The 16821-nt window shown below is 44.9% G+C and overlaps 1 protein-coding gene and 3 non-coding genes across 4 annotated transcripts; all 4 read right to left on the reverse strand.

Annotated features, from left to right (window-relative positions):
- Positions 1-206: 206 nt before the first annotated feature.
- Positions 207-3251, reverse strand: RPL17 (ribosomal protein L17; the record flags this gene model as incomplete). Its single annotated transcript, NM_001128842.1, is given in 6 exon segments — positions 207-294; positions 794-985; positions 1830-1928; positions 2167-2301; positions 3067-3107; positions 3199-3251. Coding segments are annotated over 6 exon segments (555 nt in total). The 3' UTR covers positions 207-246.
- On the reverse strand, positions 2015-2080 carry LOC111557391. The gene has a single exon (XR_002737440.1). It is a non-coding gene; the product is annotated as a small nucleolar RNA SNORD58 (small nucleolar RNA).
- On the reverse strand, positions 2901-2965 carry LOC111557392. The gene has a single exon (XR_002737441.1). It is a non-coding gene; the product is annotated as a small nucleolar RNA SNORD58 (small nucleolar RNA).
- Positions 3252-3334: 83 nt separating the features above from the next.
- On the reverse strand, positions 3335-3400 carry LOC111557393. The gene has a single exon (XR_002737442.1). It is a non-coding gene; the product is annotated as a small nucleolar RNA SNORD58 (small nucleolar RNA).
- Positions 3401-16821: the final 13421 nt, after the last annotated feature.

Below are 16821 nucleotides of genomic sequence, written 5' to 3' on the forward strand. Positions count from 1 at the left end.
GTTGGAAAAAAATTCAGAAATAGCCCCATACTCAGATTCCATTTTATGCAAGGTAGCACCAAGTAATTCAAAACAGCCTGTTTCCAAATCAAAATTAGTGGCACAGGGCTAACAAAATAATGTTTCTAATTCTAATCAGAAGAAAACCCATTTGCTCCATTTTGTGAGGATACTTGTAATACGTTTAATAACAAAGACAACCAGCATTCTGTTTTTACTTTTATTTGCATGTATTTCATGCAGAATTTACTCCCGGGCCATAAGTTTTTGTTTCTTCAGTTTCTTCTGGGATATCTGGGGAAAGAAAAAAAAAGGCTGTTACAAGTTTCCTGGAGAAGTTTGCACTACATCTTAAAAGGAAGAGGTAAAGGGACTTCCTCTGGCATAGAGAAATGGCACGGGGGGAGTGACAGGAGAAAAAGCAAGCAGGGGAGTTTGTGCTGAAGACTGGAGACAGGGAGACCATGTGATTAAGTGGCAAAAAGAACGGAAGACAGTATTTAAGAAATTAAACCAACAGAAGTTAGTTAGGCTGAAGGGGGGGGGGGAATCTAGAATCACTCCCAGGTTCCCGGCTTAAAGAACTGAATGGGATCATTTACTGCAAACAAGCTTATTAGTTTGGGGGGACGGAGGGGCCCTTTTTTTGCACATGTTGCATTTTAAGTTGCTATAAAAATTCAGGTGGGGCCATCAGCAGGTAATTATACAGTGCTGATATATGTATATGCAAAAAGGCAGTATCAATCATACACAAAGCCGATCAACGACTAAGCAACAGTGAGTAATTTACCTTTTTCTTCTGTGCAACCTCCTCTTCTGGTTTAGGAACAATCTGCTCTTTTTCAGTAAGGATCATCTCAATGTGGCAGGGAGAGCTCATGTATGGGTTAATCCGACCATGAGCCCTGTAAGTTCTACGCCGCATTTTGGGGGCTTTGTTCACCTGGATGTGCTCAATGACCAGAGAATCTACATCTAAACCCTGGGAAGAGACGAACAAAATCAAATTGACATCTTTATCTCAACACCACAAACCTTATCACTGGAAAATCAAGTCCCCATCTTTGCAAGGCAAACCTTAAGACTTCAAATAGCCTGTCAAACATTTTTTTGCTTTCACCTTTATTCTAAGGGTCCTTCCTTAAATCTAAATAACTATTAAAACTCAGTGCAGGGTGCGTCTGGGTGGCTCAGTCGGTTAAGCGTCTGACTTCGGCTCAGGTCATGATCTCACGGTCCGTGAGTTTGAGCCCTGCGTTGGGCTCTGTGCTGACAGTGCAGAGCCTGGAGCCTGTTTCAGATTCTGTGTCTCCCTCTCTCTCTCTCTGACCCTCCCCCACTCATGCTCTGTCTGTCTCAAAAATAAACAAACATTAAAAAAAAACCCAAAAAACTCAGTGCTATATGCAGCTTGTAAGGGGCCTCCCTAAAAGTCATTAAGGGGAGTGGATCATGCTTCTGAAGATCTTCACACACAAAATTTTGGTCTTCTGGAAATTGGGAGGTAGAGATTTAGAAAAACGAATGGGAAATTTCAGTTACTGAGAAAACAAGACAGTCAAACAAATCTGGACAATAGCAACAATAATTGAATAACAATCCAAGTTATATGCATATAAATAAAGATGTTGGGGTGCCTAGGTGGCTCAGTTGAGTGTCCAACTTTGGATCAGGTCACGATCTTGCAGTTTGTTGGGAGTTCACCCCACACCGCGCTCTCTGCTGTCAGCAGAGCCCACTTCAGATCCTCTGTCCCCCTCTCTGCCCCTCCCCCGCATGTGCACTCTCTAGCTCTCTAAATAAATAAAAGTCAATGGTTTAGGTACCTTAAGTTCAGCATTACTCTCTGCATTTTTAAGCATGTGCAGTAAAAATTCGGCACTCTTTTTGGGCCACCGACCCTGTGTCCAGCCCCACTGTTTGGCCTGAAAGGAATCCAAGGAACGCGTTAGTCATTTCCCCTCATTTTAATCAGTGTTACAACCAATATGATTTTTAATCCAACACCAAGGTTGCTCAGAACACAGTTTTTTTTCATGGTTAATCCAAAGGTGTCCTAAGATAGTCATCCCAGCAACCAGAAAGAACCTGATTCCAGGCAGATCCTAACCCCACCCGACCCCTCTCCATTACAAAGTCATTTCAGCCACTGTGAGCTCTCACCTGGGCACACCTACCAACTCCACCATTGTAGCGTCGGAACGGCACACATTGCTTCTGCAAAGTGACATCTTTCAGATACTTGGTGGCTTTTCGGATATGCATGCCCTTGATGGCCTGGGCAGTTTCCCGTGTGTTCTAAGTATAAACAGTATAAACTGTGACTTAACGATGTGAAAGAGTAACAATTTTTGAAGTAAACACGAAATTGTTTTTTAAAATGTCAACATACATCAACAAAAGATTTCCTGTTCTTTAAAGGGGAGGGAATATGAGAAAAAAAACCGGCTGTGATTAAAAGCCAGGGAGACTTGGAAGTCAGGGAAAAATAAACCCCAAACCTCTATTAGTGTAATAGGTTTTATTTTTTAAAAATTTTAAATGTTTATTTTTGAGAGAAAAGAACATGAGATGGGAGGGGCAGAGAGAGAGGGAAGACACAGAATCTGAAGCAGGCTCCAGGCTCTGAACGGTCAGGACGGAGCCCGACCTGAGGCTTGAACCTGGGAACTGAGAGATCATGACGTGACCCAAAGTCGGATGTTCACTGACTGAGCCACCCAGGCGCCCCCTAACTAGAATGCTTTAACTCCATCATCTTGTAACCATGTTAAGGGTCTTGTTATCTTGATCTCTACACCAAGTTCTCCAATAGATCTCTGGTAATCTCATGCAATTCCACAAATCAAAGTGCTCATTATATGATTGATCATTACAGACTCGATGCCTCAAAGGTGACTGCTCAGAACTGATTAGTTTTCATGGTAAATCCAAAGGTGTCCTAAGAAACGCATCACTGCAGCCACCTTTTTAGAATGGTAAAAACAAAAACAAAAACAAAAAACCAAAACACTGGAACAATGTGGCACAACCCTTTCAGAACATATATGAGGATTCACATACCTTAAAGTGAACACGAAGATTTGAACCTCTTGATTTGCATGCTGAAAAATAAAAGTTTTGGTTAATTTTGGGTTATCTTATGATTCCTCTTACCCCAAGGTAAGGAATTTAGATCTCTTCCGGTTCACTTACATTTTGTCGGGTTTTCCGGGTCAAGTGAATAGCGAACCATTTTCAGAGATCACCTGGAAGGGATCAGGAGGAAATTCCGTCAACACACATTTACAGTCACCGATGCAGTTTAAATACATATTAAATGCTACCGACAGCCGCTCAGAAAGTAGTTGTTTTCACGGTTAATCCAAAGGTGTCCTAAGAAATGCCATCATCGCAGCCATCCTTTTCTCCAGAGCTTTCTTCCCCGCTGCATCTACTAGGGACTCGGACCTCATGAGCCCTTTTCCCCTCTGAAGGAGAACGTGGCCTGTCTCAACCCCACTCTGGATCCCTCACGAGTATAAGGACTCCACGCAATGGCACCGCAGAATGCTCGTCTACAACCCTCTGCACGCTCCCTCCCCATAGAAGGTGATGCCATCTTCCCAGGTACTTTTGGGCTATTAGGTTAAGCGCCATCGAACTTGAAACACTCGTTCAAATGGGTAAGTGACGCCTCAACCCAACTTCACTTTTATGCCCCCAAACTTTCTCGTTGCAGCCACACAAGCGTCGCGGCCAGCACTCACCGCAACACACTGGCCCTCGGGAGTCGGAAACGGCACTGACGACAGGCCGCCGGTACCCGTTCCACCCCCATTCCCGCCCATCGCGGCCTTCTGCTCCGACACGTCCCCCTGCACAGAGGGACATCGCCTTCAGCGAAGAATCAGTAGCCGCAGGAGGCTTCCTCCCGCGGGCATAGCCATCAGCGCCACCGAGGCCCGGATGGCGGCGATAACTGGAGGATTCAGCTCTTGGAGAGAGAGAGAGAGAGCAAACAATCACTCACCTCTGGCCGCTTACGGGAAGAGGAAGAGCGGTGGCTCCTGGGAGAATTCATGCGCACTCGACCTCTCGCGAGATCTCCAGCCTGAAGAACGTGATTTGAAGATAGGCGGAGCGCTAAGAGAAAGGGAATGTGGGATATATTTGAGAAGATCTGGAAACGAATTGCCTTCTTAGGGAGTGTCTCAAAATTCTCCTTTTTTGATATCCAGAACTAAAGTTATGGATTTTAAATATCAGTCAATTAAGAACAGGTCTGTAATTCTAGCACAGGATCACATATTATTAGGTATAGATGAGACACTTATTCACCAACATTTGTTAGATTTGATTATGTGATCACGTACCCCGAAAAGTGGTAGGTAAATGGACAATTAAGAAGATGTAAAGGATGGGTCGTAATTATGGTAATCAGAGAATTCTCTGGAGGGGAATACCACCCAATCAGTTCTACGGAAGAGTGCCACTTCTAGATCTTCCGGTGCAGAAAAAACCCTTGGGCACTATCTTCCCTTTCTTCCTCACCCAAGTCATCTATCTGGTTATTCCCTCTCCGCCATTGGTGGTGTTAGCACTTTGGGTCTTCTATTTCTTTTTTGTTTCGTTTTTCTTTTTAAAATAATTTGTTGTCAAATTGGCTAACAAAAGTGTGTACAGCGTGCTCTTGGTTTTGGGGGTAGATTCCCGTGGTTCATCGCTTACATACAATAACCAGTACTCATCCCAGCGAGTGTCCTCCTCAATGCCCATCACCCATTTTCCCCTCTCCCCCAGCAGCCCATCAACCCTCAGATTGTTCTCTGTATTTAAGAGTCTCTTATGATCTCCCTCTCTGTTTGTAACTATTTTTCCCCCTTTCCTTCCCCATGGTCTTCTGTTACGTTTCTCAAGTTCCACCTATGAATGAAAATATATGATATCTGTCTTCCTCTGACTGGGTCTTCTCTTTCAAAGCACTGTCACTCCAGGCAAATTTGAACTCTAAGTGAAAGAAGTCTGGACAATGCTCTAAGCACTCTTGGTTTCTTGACCTCAATTCCAGAGACCTCAGTCGTAGGTCCCTCTCCTGGAGTCCACTTCCATTGCCAGATGATGGATTCCACAGTCTTTCCTCAGTAGTTCCCATCCCTCACATGGCTTCCAGCAGAGGCTGAGAACACCCAAACTAAGGTTTCCACTCCACATCTCTTGCCTTAACTAGCCCCAAGTATCAAACAACTTTCCGGACATATTTCGCAGCAGGTCTGGGGGTCAAATACTTGAAACCTAAAGTACCCTTATCATTCAAGTTTCCTGGAATTATATCTTGAAGCTTGATTAGATTCAGTTCAATACCAGGGGCAAGAAAACTTCATAGGTGATATTGTGTAGGTGGTATTTCCCCTTGCATCCTATCAGAATGCACATAATGTCATCTGATTGTCTCATTTGTACTGATGTTAAGATGGGTAAGTGAGTTCAGGAGTTGTAGCTCTTATCCCTTCTTTATAAAGTTCGACATCAGCTTTTCACCTAATGGCTTTAGCAGCCGTTGAAATTATTTACCTATATCCATTATTTCCGCTGGAGTTAAAAATGGTGATTTTTTTTTCTCCCTAATTCTATCAGTGTTTTTTAGCTGGACTTGTGTCAAAAAGAATTTTCCCTCTTTCAATTATTTGATTATCTTGAAATATAGTTCATATAGAAAAGGCAGGATAAAACTTAATCTTCCCATTTATTTATGGACTTTCAGAAAAATGAGCTGGTTTCCTCAAAGGTTTGCCAAAGGTGACTGATTTGGATTTTTACAAATCAGCTTTATTAAGGTATACTTGATGTATAATAAAATTCCCCCAGTTTTTTAGCATAGAGTTTATTGTTTTGACAGATAAATACAGTCATATAGGCACCACCATGATCATGATGTAGAACATTTCCATCTTCCCCAAAGTTCCATCCTGCCTCTTCATAGCTAATCCCTTTCTCCCATCCATGGGACCCAACAGCTATTGATCTGCTTTCTGTCACTATAGTTTTGCCTTTTCCAGAATATCACGTAAATGGAATCATATAGTATGCAGTGTTTTGTGTCTGGCTTCTTTTGTTTAGCACAATGCTTTTGAAATTCACTTAGACTGTCTCAGTCTAAGTTGCGTGTATGAGTCAGTCATTCTTTTTTGTTATTGAATAGAATTCCGTTTACAGCTATATCACAATTTATTAGTTCAGCCACAGACGAACATTTGTGTTGTTTCAGGTTTTTGGCTCTGATGAACACACCGGCTGTGAACATCTGAGTGCAAATTTTCGTGTGGACACGTGTTTTCATTTATCTTCAGGCAGATACCTAGGAGTGAAATTGCTTGGTTACATGTTAAGTTTATGTTGAACTTTTTAAGAAACCCCCAAACTGTTTTCTAACGCACCTGTATCTTTTGATATCCCCACCAGCAATGTATGAGGGTTCCAGTTTCTGTATGCCCTTGCCAAAACTTGGTATTGTCTGTCTTTTTAATTATTGTCATTGTAATGGCTATGTAGTGGCATATCATTGTGGTTTTTGACTGCATTTCCCTAAAGTCTAATGATGTTGAGCATCTTTTCACATGCTTATTTGACATTCAGCTTTCTGAAGTATGTGTTCAACTCTTTTCGCCATTTAAAAATGGATTATTTGTCTTCTTATCGAGTTGTAAGAGTTATTTATTCATGCTGGATACAAGTGTTTTATAAACTTTGCAAATATGTCCTCCCTGACTCTGACTTGTCTTTTTATTTTCTTTTTTTTTTTTTTTTTTTTTTAAAGAAGGTTCAGGAGGACATGGTTTTTTTTTTTAATTTATTTTTGGGGGGACAGAGAGAGACAGAGCATGAACGAGCGAGGGGCAGAGAGAGAGGGAGACACAGAATCGGAAACAGGCTCCAGGCTCCGAGCCATCAGCCCAGAGCCTGACGCGGGGCTCGAACTCACAGACCGCGAGATCGTGACCTGGCTGAAGTCGGACGCTTAACCGACTGCGCCACCCAGGCGCCCCTTTTTATTTTCTTAATAATGTCTAACAAAGTGAAAAAGTTAAATTTTTTTTCTCCCTTTTTTTAAAAAAATTGTTAATTTTAGAGAGGTAGGGGGAGAGGGGCAAAGGGAGAGAAAGAATCCTAAGCAGGCTCCCTGCTCAGCATGGAGCCTGGTGTGGGTCTCCATCCCACGACTCTGGGATTATGACTCGAGCTGAAATCACGAGTGGGACACTCAACTGAGCCACCCAGGTGCCCCACAAGAGTTTTAAATTTTGATGAAGTTCAATGTATTGATTAAAAAAAAATTGTGATTCTGGTATTATACCTAAGAAATCTTTGCCTATCCCAAGGTAATTATTTCTTTCCCATGTTTTCTAAACTAAACTAAACTAACCTAACCTAGACTAAACTAAAACAAAAAAGTTTTAGTTCTTACATTTGGGTTGAATTAATTTTTGTAACTCAGTTTCATTTGACATAAGGTCCAAATCAATCTTTTTGCATGTGGATATTCCATTTTTCTAGCACCGTTTGCTGAGACCATGGTCTTTTCTTTATTGAACTGCTGTGGCACTTTTATTGAAAATCAATTGACCAGAAAGGGGAGGATTTATTTCTGGACTTTCACTTCTGGTCCATCCATCTATTTGATTATCTTTGTAGCAGCATGTCACTGTCATGTAACTTTACAGCCAAATTTGAAATCAGCTAGCATATGTTTTCCAACTTTATTCTTTTTGAAGTTGTTTCGGCTCTCCTGGGTCCTCTATGTTTCCATATAAATTTTAGGATCAGCTTGTTAATTTCTACAAAAAGTCTGCTGGGATTTTGATAGGGACTGCATTGAATTGAAGAGGTAATTAAAGTAAAATGAGTTTATATGGATGATCAGTACGAGGCTTCAGAAGAACCTGGACACCTTGATCTTGGACTTCTAGCCTCTAGAATTTTAAGAAAATAAATTTCTGTTTAAACCTGCTAATCTGTGGCACTTTATTATGAAAGCCCAAGCACGCTGATATACCTTCTCTCTCCAGTAACTTCCAGTTCCCTATTTCCAAGGCTTCTACCAATATCAGTATTATATCCTTCCAGAAAAATTCTATGAATTACAAACACTCCCAGGATAGTATACTGTATACAATCTTCTGCATCTTGCTTTCTGTTTATCTTTGTTTGTTTTTGAGAGAGAGAGAGAGAGAGAGAGAGAGAGAGAGAGAGAGCGCGCGAGCACAACTGGGGGGAGGAGGTGGGTAGAGAGAGAGGGAGACACAGAATCTGAAGCAGGCTCCAGGCTCTGAGCTGTCAGCAGAGAGCCGGACACGGGGCTGGAACCCATGAACTGCGAGATCATGACCTGAGCTGAAGTCAGACGCTTGACCAACTGAGCCACCCCGATTGACATCTCTTATACTGGGTGTTGTGACTGCATGCTTTACATTTGCCACTTTCTGGAAACTCCTGAATAGATGAGGTAGATGGCCCAGATTGGGCTTCCCAGAAAGCAGAGTCTGAGAGAGATTAAGTAGTGCTCATGGATTCAGTATCGTGGAAAGGAGACAGGACTGATCAGAGGGTCAAGTTAGGGTGGGATGCGGTCCCAGTGAAGGTATCAGCCAGCACCTGCTCCTACCTAGGGGACCTCTGGAGCTGGTTGTTCCTTCTGACTTGTCCCAACCCGGGTGGGGGCTGGGCCTCTGTCCCACCCATAGATTCGTCACTGGATGGGGCTTCTCCAGGAAGATGTGAAGCAGTTGTCTTCAGCCAATTCTCAGAGACGACTGAGACGGCTGAGGACTGACAGCACTCCTGACAGAGGGAGAAGAAGTCCTTCATTCCTGAAGAGAGACGAGGGAGGCACATCTCAGTGTCCACGGCAGCAGGCACTGTTGTTTCATTTTGCAGATAAGATAAACAAGGTTCAAAGGGACAGGGCTGGGATTTGAACCCAGATCTCCTCTCCGCGCCTGTGTTCTTTCTCACCATCCTTGCCGCCAGTTCTTCACATTCCTGTCTTCCCGACTGCTTCCCAGTGACCTCCAGGTTTCCTGGTGACCTGTGGCTCACTGGGGCTGCCCTCACTTCCGTGTCCTGCCTCGGGACAGTCCATTTCTCGACTTGCACTCCAGCTTTTGCACGGCTCTCCAGGCCTGGCCCACACTCCCACCTTCTCAGAATACTGTTGCTTGCATTCATAGGAGGGACCGAATGAGAGCAGGTCGAGGAGGATTATTCTGGCTCTGAGATGCTGGGTGGACTGGGGAGATCAGGAACCTCAGAGTGGATTGTGGCAGAGCCCCAGAAAAACGAGCAGATATTCAGGCATGAGGTCGTGAGTTTGGCAAAGGTAGAGAAGGTGGGAGCAGAATCGCAAATGCCTCTGGGCTCCTCGAAACAGGACAGAAACACAACTCCCCTGAGACCTCCTATTGGCTTCTCCTTAATGATGACCTCTGGGGCTCCATTTACTACCTAGATCTCCAGGGAGCAGCAGGAAACAACAAACCTTCAGTCTTTCCAAGTGGTAGCCATTCTCCTCTCTGACCCGACAAGTCAAGATATCAAGTGGGCCCTGCGGGGGTTTGACAGTTTGTCCAAACAACTGTTTTTTTTTTTTTTTTTTTTTTTTAGCTGAAGCTATAAATCTGTTGGGAAAAAAAACTGTCTGCTTGGCCATTCAATCGGTCGGCCAGTCTGGATTAGTCCGACCATCTTCTCAGAAAAGAATGTCTTTGGGGGATTTTCAGATGAGTGAATATTCAATGTTCTGTCTTTTAGCATTGTCCCCCACCTTCCCTGCCCCTTTGTATAATACTCTTAGAGGGTTGGCTCCTGGGCCTCCAGGAGAACCAAGGAGGATAGTCTTAATCCCCTGGCAAATACTTATTCTGCCCTCCTCATTCTAAACCTCCCCACAATGCTGTTTGAGCTTCACTTGGAAATGGGCTTTATTTGCCAGGAAAGGGGAATTCTTTTCATGACAATAAGGAAAATGTAATCCCTTATTCAGGGGGTTGGAGGCCTTTTCTTTCCCCCTCAGGCTGATGGGCTGCTGCCCTCTCCTCCCTGTTGCCTGGTCTGCCTTTCCTGTACCTCCCAGAGCTACCGCTGGGGTGGCGGGGATCACCTAGAGGGATACTGGCATCCAGAAACCGGGGATGGGATTCCAGTGCTTCCCTGCTGGGTGACTCAATGCAGGTGGTTTGGTTTTGCCCAGCTTTGTTCCTTCATCTGTAAAAAAGGAAGATAACAATACCAATTGCTGAGACATAGGAGGTAGTGAAAAGACATTGTGAATAGCATAAAATAGGTATTTGGTAAATGTTGGGTCGTTCCTTCCTTCTTCCTTTCTCCTCAGAATTTATTCTTGGATATCACCTGATCGGATACTTGTCCCTCTGTGACACTCTGCAGTGGTTTTCCTCGGGGTGTCTCCCCCAGACCCATTCTCTGGTGTCTGTGCCCTGCTCCGTGCCCCTTGAGGTGGAGCCCACTGACTGCTACCCTGGTTGGGGATGGCCAATGATGAGCATGGGCAGGAGTTGGGAGGTCATGGGGAGAGAAGTCGGGCTATTTCTTCCCAGCTCCCTGGCTGCCTTGACACTGGATTCTGGAGTGGCTCTATCCCTCCAAGATTATGGCCCCTGCCAGATTGCCCCTCCTCCCAGGCTCAGATTTCCTTGGACCCCATTACAGTGTCAACTTTCCTTGTCCCACTAGTCCTGGGCATTGAAACGGCTTTGTGCTGTGAGGTTTCTGGGTGTGTTTCTGTGTCCCTCATTAGTTTGCCCACATCTCTCAATTTCCTTAAAGCCTCTTCTGGTGAACTCTCTGCATGTAATTGTTTCCTGCAGGCATATAAACGGAGGTTATCTACCCTCTATTTGAATACCTCTAGGGACCAGAGCTCAATATTTGTCTTTTTCACGCCCATTTCAAAAATAATGATGTACTTGAGGACGGAGCTCATGTTTAGGGTACATGCTCAGTGCTATGTACGCTTCGTCACACTCACTCCCCACGATGACTTTGTAAGAAGGATGTACTGTCCACATTTTGCAGAGGATGGACCCGAGACTCAGGGAAGTTTTGCAACCTGTCCCGGATCCTGCAGCTAATAGGTGGCACAGGACACATTTGGCTTAGTTAGGTTGGCCTCACTCCAGCATTTTTTTTTCTCGCCATTACACCTGCCTGTTATGGGGGAAGAATTCCAAACAAGGAAAACTGGAAAATGGGAAAATTTGCCTTGTATTTCACAATTTCACCCAGGGCTAGCCTCAAGGAAACCTTAATATTGTTCACAAAAACTTCTTTTGAAGGGTACAGTCTCTTGTGGGGTGGCTGGGTGACAGGATGAGCCACTAGATGGCACCAGTTCAGCGTTGGGTAGAGCTTGTCTCCGTAGTTTTTGTGGGCAAAGGGTGCGGGTAGCAAGTTCGTCCGTTTACTTTGACAAGTAAATATAACTTTGATCTAATGGCCTCTGTGTTTCCTCCAAACTGGGCTGCCTTAAGTTTTTCAAAGATGAGGCTCCGAATGGACGGAGAGTGGGATTGGGGTTATGGGGGGTGGTGGGAATGGGACGACACAGAATGATGAAGGCTCAGCCCCAGGGAAACCTGGCAGGCTAGATAGAGGGAAACAGTACTGACCTACGACACCGAACCAAGAAAACTCACTCAAAGACCGTGAGACCATTAGAGCTGGAAGGGTCTGATGAGCTCTTCTAGCCCTACTCTTTCATTATGCAGATGAAGAAATATTCTGTTGTTCTCTGTGTAACAGAAAGTGATCCCCAACTTACCCGGTTGTCCTAATAAAAAATATTGTCCCAACATTTCTTGCCTTGTGGCCTTCCTGGTGGCTGGGGCCTTTTGTAAGGCAACTAGATAAAGGGTGAGGCTTTGTTTCTGACGGGGATTTCTTTTTGTCCTCATAACACTCTCTAGACAAAGTTTTCAAACAGTTTTTTCTTTCTTTCTTTCTTTCCTTCTTTCTTTCCTTCTTTCTTTCTTTCTTTCCTTCTTTCTTTCTTTCTTTCCTTCTTTCTTTCTTTCTTCCTAAAATGTTTGTTTGTTTGTTTATTTTTTGAGAGAGAGAGCACACACGTGCGTGCGGGGGAGCGGTAGAGAGGATCCAAAGGGGACTCTGTGCTAACAGCAGAGAGCCCCATATGGGCTCCAACTCACAAACCATGAGATCATGACCTGAGCCTAAAAGAAGCATCAGAGGCTTAACGGACTGAGCCACCCAGGCACCCCAGTTTTTTCTTTTTTAATTATTATTTAATTGGTTCCCCAAATCAAAACAGTGTAAAAAAATATCTAATAAAAAGTCTCACTCCTATCCCTTTCCCAATCTGTCTCATTCACCCCTCCCCTCAAACCCCAGGTAATTACCATTAAAAAAATTGTTTTATGTTTATTTTTGAGAGAGAGAGAGAGATCATGAGCAGGGGAGGGGCAGAGAGAGAGGGAGACACAGAATCCAAAGCAGGCTCTAGGCTCCGAGATGTCAGCACAGAGCCGGATGCAGGGCTTGAACTCACAGACTGTGATATCATGACCTGAGGTCGGCGCTCAACAGACTGAGCCACCCAGGCAGCCTGGTAACCACCATTCTTATTTTAACTTGGGTGTTCTTTAGGCAAACACAACCGAGTGTAAACATGGAAAGGTATATTTATCTCTTTGCAGGAAATGATTCTCCATTGTTGCTTCCCACCTGCTGCTAAATTCCCTTTCGTTTTCACTTGCCCTCAGCGGTGATTTCCATAATGACCGCATTTTTTTTTTTTTTTTTTTTATGGAATAAAAAGTTGAGACATAAGGCCTGATAAGTATCAGAAAACTGTGTCTGGATGATGCTCCTGTTCTGGAAAATGCGGAAGCTATTGTCGCCGCAGCTTGTCCAGAGCTCCTTGTCTTTTCCCAAGTCCCCTTTCACTCCCGGAGGAAGGCTTTCCTGCTTCCTGAGCCGCGCAAGAGACCCTGCGTCTGTCTAGCCTCCTCACTTTGGAGCCTCTTCACCTCCCCCACCCTTCCCGGGGTGCTCCTCTCGCTCAGCACCTGCCGGGCTCCCCCCACCCCCAACATCCGCGGGGCTCCCACTCATTCCTTACTCAGCCGAATGCCGGGCTCCCGCTCTGCCTTTAGACACCCCCAACTCCTCCTTCTCTTCCTCCAACTCTTCACCGTCCCTTTCTTGCCCTCTTTGCCATGAAAGTTCTCCAAAGACTAGCTAGATTTCCTCACCGCAGAGCTCAGTTTGCTACAGCTTAGTTAGCACCTGCGGGGAGGAAGAGTCAAAGATAAAAAAGATGTGGTCTCTGTCCCTAAGGCGCTTAAGCTCAGACCTAATTTAGTGACATACAGGGGTTCTGTGCACGAATACAGGCGCGGTGCAACCAGGCTGAGCACAGAGTGGGGACTCGATATTTCTGGGTCCGACAGGGAGAGTCCCCACCTGTGGAGCCCTCCAGGTGCTGGAGCATGGAATATTAAAATGCAGGCGCTGCCTCCTCAGACAGGGCCCTGGGGTAGGTTTGCTCCCCTTTCTTAGTCCTCTCCCTGTGCCATGTGTTTGGATGCTATTCCCCTAGGAAGCCCTCCCAGACAGGGCCTTTTCCAGATATGCCCTTTCCTGGCGGTGCTCCGTGCTCCAAATGGCCCTCCCACGTCAAAACCAAAGCTGTGCCCTTTCCCTCAGAGTCCTGTGTTTGCTTCCCAGGGTGGCAGCTTGCTTGTGTGAAGATTATATATTTTCCTGAAGGGCCCTTCCCAGCTCAGTAACACAGGTACATTTTCCTGGAGGCCTGGAGGCGCGCCTGGGTGGCTCAGCCGGTTAAACCTCCAAGTTTGGCTCAGGTCATGAGTCACCGCTTGTGGGTTCGAGTCCCCCGTCTGGCTCTGTGCTGTGTTGACACTGTGCTGACAGCTTGGAGCCTGGACCTTGCTTGTGATTCTGTGTCTCTCTCTGTCTCTCCCTTGCTCATGCTCTGTCTCTCTCTCAAAAATAAATAAAATATTAAAAATAAAAAAAATTTTTTTTACATTTATTTATTTTTGAGAGACAGAGTAAGACAGAGCACAAGCGGGGCAGGGGCAGAGAGAGAAGAAGACACAGAACCTGAAGCAGGCTCCGGGTCTGATGCGGGGCTGCAGGCCCGAGGTGGGGCTCAAACTCAACCACCAGATCGTGACCTGAGCCGAAATTAGACGCTCAACCAGCTGAGCCACCTAGGCGCTCCATCAAACTTAGTGGTTTGAAACAACACATGTATTAGCTTACAGTTTTCTGTGGTCAGGAGTCCAGGCGAGCTTGGATTCTTTGTAAGACTAATCAAGGTCTGGGTTCTCAGCTGAAGGCTTGACTGGGAGAGGATCTGCCAAGTTCAGCTGGTAGTCGGCAAGGTTCAGGTCTTTGCCGGCTGTCAGACCGAGGGCCTCAGTTTCTCACTGGTTATCACCTGGAGGCCATCATCAGTTCCTAATTAGTTGTTGGCCAGCGGCTGCCCTCAGTCCCTTGCCATGTGGCCCTCACCAATGTGGCTGCTCAGTTCATCAAAGCCAACAAGGACAGTGTCTGTTAGCAAGATGGATGTCAGACTCTTACGTGACATAATAATGGAAGTGATATCCTGCCACCTGTGCTATATTGTATACTTTGGGAACCTGTCACATTTCCTGCCCATACTCAAGGGGAGGAGATCGTATGAGGGCATGAGACCAGGGGGTGTGTCTGCCCTACCAGCTCTGAAGTGGGCATTTCTATCCTTTCTATTCTCATCATAGAGGTGCAGAAAAGAAAGATTTGCATATTAAGTAACTTGCCCAAGGGCACTTCGGTAGAAAACAGGAGATAAGGGATTCCAAACATGGCCTGTCAGATTTGAAGCTTAGAGCCATTGTGTTACAAAGGTAAATTGTGGGTGTTTCACCTGGATCCGAGAAGCTCAGATCGGGGGTGGTTTTCATATTGATAGTCTTTTGGAACTTGGGTAACCACTTAGATGAGGGCGTAGACAGAAGTTAATTCCCAGTCCTGGGAATTATCAAGAATAGATTTAACTTCTGAATAAAGGACTTCTACCATTTACAGTGACCTTCATAGAATAAGCTGGCTGCCTCCTGAAGTGGCCTGTTCCCTTCATTACTTGGGTTCAACCAGCATCCATGGAAGCATGAACATTTGTCCAGGACACCAGAGGGAATTCTACCACTCGATGGGAATCTGCTGAGTAGGAATTAAGATCTCAGCAGTAGAGAGTCTGTATCTCTTAAAGAATATATATATATATGTATATATATATATATATATTTTTTTTTTAATTTACATCCAAATTAGTTAGCATATAGTGCAACAATGATTTCAGGAGTAGATTCCTTAGTGCCCCTTCCCCATTTAGCCCATCCCCCCTCCCACCACCCCCTCCAGTAACCCTCTGTTTGTTCTCCATATTTATGACTCTCTTCTGTTTTGTCCCCCTCCCTGTTTTTATATTATTTTTGTTTCCCTTCTCTTATGTTCATCTGTTTTGTCTCTGAAAGTCCTCATATGAGTGAACTCATATGATATTTGTCTTTCTCTAATTTCACTTAGCATAGTACCCTCCAGTTCCATCCATGTAGTTGCAAATGGCAAGATTTCATTCTTTTTGATGGCCGAGTAATACTCCATTGTGTGTGTGTGTGTATATATATATATATATATATATATATATATATACCACATCTTCTTTATCCATTCATCCATCGATGGACATGTGGGTGGGCTCTTTCCATACTTTGGCTATTGTCGATAGCGCTGCTATAAACGTGGGGGTGCATGTGTCCCTTCGAAACAGCACACCTGTATCCCTTGGATAAACACCTAGTAGTACAATTGCTGGGTCGTAGTGTAGGTCTATTTTTAGCTTTTTGAGGAACCTCCATCCTGTTTTCCAGAGTGGCTGCGCCAGCTTGCATTCCCATCTCTTAAAGGATATTAAAGGCGGACCCTGCAGAACCCAGCAGCCAGGTCGAGGAAAGAGCCCAGATGAAGTTGCACTTCACTCTGTGCATCTGTCCAAGTCGGTAGACCCCTTGACAAGGCCCCCAGCATGCTTCTCCATGTCTTCACTGATGTTTGCCTGGGAGGAAAGGTCATGATGATGGTAGCAGTTCCCACGTGGTTGTGCCCTCGGAGGCCTTCAAAGACACTTTTCTTAGTTTTATTATCCTGACTGTACAGATAAGGAAACTGGCCAACGAGGGAAGAGAAAGTGGAGGTCACTGTCCAGTATCTCTTGGCAGGTCACACTCAATTCTTTCTGCTCACATCAGCTGGGGTTGTAACAGCTCCCAGTTATACTGTATCTGTACGGGTCACCCCATGGCAAAATCTTGTCCAGTTGGAAGCCCCAGGCCAATGAGCTGAAGTGAACACCTCACCCCACTATTTACTGCTCCTAGAACAAATTCCTTGTCTCACTGATAATTCCTTTGTGTGTAGCTGAAATTGTGCCAAACGTTATCAGTTCTGGAACAGTGCGCATAACTTTGCATACATAATAAAGCTCCTTTCATTTATTTATTTATTTTGCTGAATAGCATTACTATTACTTCCTCTAGGAGTTCCCGACATAATGTTACCCCCAAGTAGAAGCTTTTGTATCATGATATTAATTGCTGAATCGGCTTGGAGCCGGATTCCTATGGGGGGCAAGGGCCTGGAGATCAAAGCTGTCCTTTCAGATCCTGATTCAGCTGATATGCGATTAATTCTTTGCTTGCTGTTCATATTCTCTCAGGCAGAGTGTAATTTGAG

The sequence above is a fragment of the Felis catus genome, chromosome D3 (genome assembly GCF_018350175.1).
Source record: "Felis catus isolate Fca126 chromosome D3, F.catus_Fca126_mat1.0, whole genome shotgun sequence".
NCBI lineage: Eukaryota > Metazoa > Chordata > Mammalia > Carnivora > Felidae > Felis > Felis catus.